Here is a 5,102-nt window from a genome sequence, read left to right on the forward strand (position 1 = left end):
TTGCAATTCCTGGCAGAGAAAAACCACAGCAGCAGGTGAAAGGAAGCAAACACAGACCTGGCACCGCCCCTTGCCAAGCTGCTCTGTAAGATGCTCCTGGAAAAACAGACCTGCCTGTCTGATTTCGGAACCACTGCAAACTGCTATTTTCAGAGTATCAGCTGAGACTTAACCCGTGTCTGAGGAGGGCTGAGGATTTCAGGTTCAAGGGGAGAGGCTGGGGGCTGAAGGCACGCAGCACCGGGCAGCAGAAGAGCACACACAGCAGACTGCTCCTGTGCTCTTGCTGGTCCTCACACATCTGCACCGGGACAGACCCAGCCCTGCCCCCAGGCAGCCCTTCCTTTGTACACCCGCAGGTGCGGGGGCCTGATAAACGGGGGTTCTCCTGGCGTTCCTCCCCTGTCCTGCCACACTCCCCATTTCGGGCTGTGACAGTGATGGCTTCTGCTCTCTTGCCCAGGTCGCCCCTGCGTTGACTGCCATGCGTTTGAGTTCATGCAGAGGGCGTTGCAGGATTTGAAGAAGACGGCGTATAATCTAGACACACGGGTACGTGTTTCTATAGACCTTTACTCAGCCTTTATCTCCAATTGGCCAGGTCTGCCTGTCTGTGTACAGCAGACGTGACAACTCTGCTGACTCACTTCCATTGCAGCAAATAGGATTGTACCAAGTACAGATTATTTTTTCACAGGCTGGAGAGGTTCATTAAAGGTAATCTAGTCTGTCTTCTTGCATAACAGGCTAAAGAATTACCCCAAACAGTCCCTGCATCAAATAGAGAAGGAAAGACAATGTATGAAAGGAGAGAGGTGGAAAGATCATTTACTCTTTGTCTCACAACGTTGCTTCTGAGCTGTGTGCTGACTGTTGACTGGGCAGGAGCAGGAAGAGAGGTGGAGGGCAAAGAATGTGGGAGGCAGGGCTGGCAGAGAGGCCAGGGAAGCACATATATTCCTTGTTCATGGATCAATACTCTGTGAAAAAAATGGGAAGCACATTTGCTCAGGTAGTTATCATAGCACACAGGGCATTTTGCAACTTCACGTGCTGGTCTTGTGCTGCAGAGCTCCCAATGCACAAAACCAAGGGGGTGCTAAATGCCCTGATTCTAGCACTGCATACATATGTGGGTTCATAAATGTGCACAAACACTGACTGGGGTAGGACTTACCACAGTGGTTCCCACGCTGTCTGAAGTCTGCAAGGGGCAGGAGGTCTGTCACCTCTAAAAAAGCCCCCCTCATATATGTCTTGTCCTACCTCTTCTTCCCTAAAAGCTCCATTAATTCTGGCAACGTGACAATAAAGCAACTGGTGGGGAGTGAAACCAGTTTGCAGCCACGTGTCCCAGTTCCTCCAGGTGCCCACCTGGTGCCTGTGGCCAGTGCTATCTCTGTTGGTAGGTGAGAAGGGCTCCTTGTTCCTCCAAAGTCACGCTCTGCTCAAATTGCCATTCATAGCAGGGTCGACCAAAGAGATGTAAATCAATTATGTGTCTCAAGCTATAACAGAGAAGGGCAATTATGTTGTCTTGCCTTTGATTTCTTGTGACCTTGGGCAATCACGTAGGGCCCCACACAATAAGGTTGGAGTGACTTTAGCTTTCTTGAGCTATCAATAGCAAACTGATTAGGACAGAGCTCTGAGTGCAGCATGGGCTCCATGGCAGAAGCTCCCCAGTGCACTGGGATAATACTGAAGAACTGTTAAGTGGTGAAGTGTGAGTAGAGGAGCTTTACCTCCAGCAGCTGGGCTCAGCTGTTCTGGTGCATAGCAGGGTTTCACTTGTTTGGATTAGGTTCAGTTCAAAAGTTTTATACCTACACATGATCTGGTAATACCACATGCAATTGCAGCTGCCTTGGTTCTTACACTGTCACCAGGCTTTACATAGGAGGTTAAGGAGGTACTAAATTTCTGTCTAAGCTGCACTGAGAAGATTCATTTGAACACCATAGAGGCAGCACAGTTCCTTATTCCCACTTACAGTGATGTTCAGACATATCTTTGTTGGCTATTCTACTTGGAGAGTGGAGTGAGAATACAACCCATCAGAGAGCCATGCTGTCATGTAAGGGGTGAGGCAGAACATGAAGGGATAGCCTGGTCTCAGAGTGCTGCAGGATAAGCTTCTGTCTCTGTGAGGACCTGGACAGGCCTGAGATGTCAAGGTGCTGATTCAGACAGTTCTAAGTACTACAGAACAGGGGGCATAGGAAAAGTGCATCACCAAAACAAACATGACCAGTTATCTGGGACATCACCCATCCTTTGGCAACTGTCAAAGTTTAATACTACTAGTAAAGAAAGGATATATTACTGTCTGTGTTTTCCAGCCTTTAGACTGAGACTCCAAAGGCCTTTCTGGAAGAGAAGCTTTAGTAAAACACAAACTATCCAACAATGCAGAGATACTAAAGTGAAATGCAGGGGCCAGGGCCCTACAGATGACACGCTGTGGTCTTATACTCTCTGAAAGGTACAGCCTCCTTGTGCTTATTCAATTGCTGGCACTTGGATCGTGCTCACCAACTATAGTTTCTCAAGTTGTGCACATGAATAACTTCATTTAACAACTCCTGAGCCTTGAAAGTTCTTGTTACAAGGGCAAGCCCCATGCAGGACAATTCTTATCAGGGACTTTCTAAGTCAATGCCAACAGGGCCACAGTTAATTTTTGTAATTGATGCTTCTCTTTCATAGTCTTTCCATTTACAACTAAGTGCTCCCAGAGCTGCTCCTCCTGACTGTAAATAGTCATGAGTGATGCCTAGGCAGGGTTTGTGGTAGCAGTGACAGCTTGTTGGCATTACGGTGAAATCCAATAAGCCTGTTTGGTATTAAGATGATTCGATTCTATGACTTCTTCTGGGCTTCCAACAAAGAGAGCATTCACTCATCCAAGATTTCATTGTAGAAGCAAGGAGCTGTGTTTATTAACACCTGCCACTGCACTAAGCTGATAAGAGAAAGCAGACAAGGAAAGTGAACAAGTCCTCTTTAATGCAGAGGTGGATCTCAAAAGTTTGAGTTGAAAAGGAGAGAGGGCTGGGGAGGGGAGGGAAAAGCTGTTCTCAAGTGGCATCTCCCCGTGAAAGCTTGCAAGCTGAGAACAAGAAAGGAGTAGCAGAGAGTAGGAACTGCTGGGATGCACAGCTAGTGCTGGCCAAGCAAGGCAGAGGGTGGTGCAGCAGGTCCTCAGGTAGAATGGCCCAGCTGCTCCTTTGGAAACTGTGTGTCTTTGTCAATTAACCCTTTGCTTTGGAAATATACCAGAGGAGCACCAGCAGGCTGAAGAACCTGTTGTTTCACAGAGCTTTGAGATCATTTGTTAAGAAGTGGTTTTCGACCTTTAATGTTTTTTGGCAGTGCATGTGGAAAGCCTACTCATGGTGAATTTAAGCATGGTTATTTTTTTCCCTTCAAGAAACCCTTCAAAGCCAGTCTACAAAATGCTAAAGGGACCAGAGACCATAGGGTGAAAACCACAAAATATGCTCAGGAAGAAGTTTCTCTTCAGTCAGAATTGCACTTGCTAATGTGAGTTGCTTACACCAACAGTTTTGAATCTTTTAAGAGAATGATGGTGCTGTTTGAGAAATACAGCTTTTATTTCTCAAAAAGTGAGACCAAGACCCACAAAATATTTCTTTGATCACAATTACATAAATGACACTTAAATATCTTTGAGGATCTGAAGTTAATTTGTTCCCTGGATACAGAGAAAAAAATCTTGGAAATGGTTTTCCACTGAGGCACTCCAAGAGCAAGTAATTTTAAATTATGTTTATAGAGAATAGGTTTCAAGCTTTTGATGAAGTTCTGGGGGCATGGCTGAGTTGACAATAAGGCAACTGTCAGTAAATTAAGTCAGGTTAATAGGAGCCACAAACTCAAATCTAGAACTGCCCTGAAAGATCATAAGTTTCAGATAAGAAGGTTAGATTGCCAGCTGGATCGAACTCAGAGTTACTCTAGAGAAACAGCAGAGTAACTGAGAACACAACTGGCTCCTCAGCATATGCTATCTGGTGCAATTAAATTATACAGTACTGAAGACATCATCAACAGGAAGCCATCAATCACTGCAAAGGAATTAAGAGCAGTGCAGTTGAAAGTGGATTTTTTTCTCAGCCTTTATAAAGGACACTTTAATAATTTTGACAGCCTGCCTCCTAGAAGTTAACAGTGAGAATGAAAACATTTAAACTATAAAAATACTCTCCATGCATCTCAGTTCTGAATATACTTATTTCATCACTTTTTTTCTGGATGAAAACCAGCACTAATAACTATGATTTTTCACTCAGCAAAGCACCTTGGCTACAGCTGTGCAGAGGGATTAGGTCTAATCAACTGTATATTCTTTTAAAGTATTCATTTCTTTGATTTCATGTTTCTTTGCAGACAGAAACCCTCCTCCTGAGAGTGGAAAAGAGAGGCCTCTGTGATTGCTTTGATGCAATACACTGAAATGAACACTGAGATTTGGCCAATGGACATTTATTCATTTTTAAAATGCTGTTCAATAAATTACAGGAAGATACAGAGTGCAAGTTGTGCCACAGTTTTTATCCAAACAGGTACAGCTCGATTAGATCATTTTTGCTTTGTTGTGTTTTATCACTACTGTATGAGATATTGCATCTGCTGAAATGTCAACAGAAGAAACAGTGCCAAAGTCTCACTCATGGGTTTTATGCAAGGGTAGCATCTTGTTTTCCTGGTATTTTAAACCAAAAATTGTCCCTGGACTCTCAGGCCAACCCGTCAGCACATGTGGATTGCCATAGATCTAGAAGTCAGTGGAGCTGAGTTCTTTAATATATTTGTGGTGGAACGTATCCCTAACATGAGAAGGAAGCTACTTTGCAGTGATGAATAGCTAAACATTTACAAACAAGCAGTCATGGCTTTATATAGAAATTAATAGCTGTCACTGACTGCTTGGCAGTCCAAGGAAGGTATTTGTTCCCAGTTGTATCAATAGTCCAGTGCACAGCAAACACAGTAATCTGTACCACAATTTTAATTTCTTCAGAGCCACACACAGTAGCTATGGTCTTTTTGGAGAGTTTTATTAAGTATGTAATGTG

The 5,102-nt window shown here is 44.1% G+C and overlaps 1 protein-coding gene across 1 annotated transcript in view; it reads left to right on the forward strand.

Annotated features, from left to right (window-relative positions):
* LOC103773855 (neuropeptide-like protein C4orf48 homolog) overlaps positions 1–4,479 on the forward strand; it is a 10,914-nt gene extending 6,435 nt beyond the window's left edge. The window contains exons 2-3 of the mRNA XM_008941234.1: positions 464–552; positions 4,414–4,479. Coding sequence (XP_008939482.1) covers positions 464–552; positions 4,414–4,479 — 155 coding nt within the window. The remainder of the gene's footprint in view (positions 1–463; positions 553–4,413) is intronic.
* Positions 4,480–5,102: the final 623 nt, after the last annotated feature.

The sequence above is a fragment of the Merops nubicus genome, unplaced genomic scaffold, assembly GCF_000691845.1.
Source record: "Merops nubicus isolate BGI_N331 unplaced genomic scaffold, ASM69184v1 scaffold6915, whole genome shotgun sequence".
Taxonomy (NCBI): domain Eukaryota; kingdom Metazoa; phylum Chordata; class Aves; order Coraciiformes; family Meropidae; genus Merops; species Merops nubicus.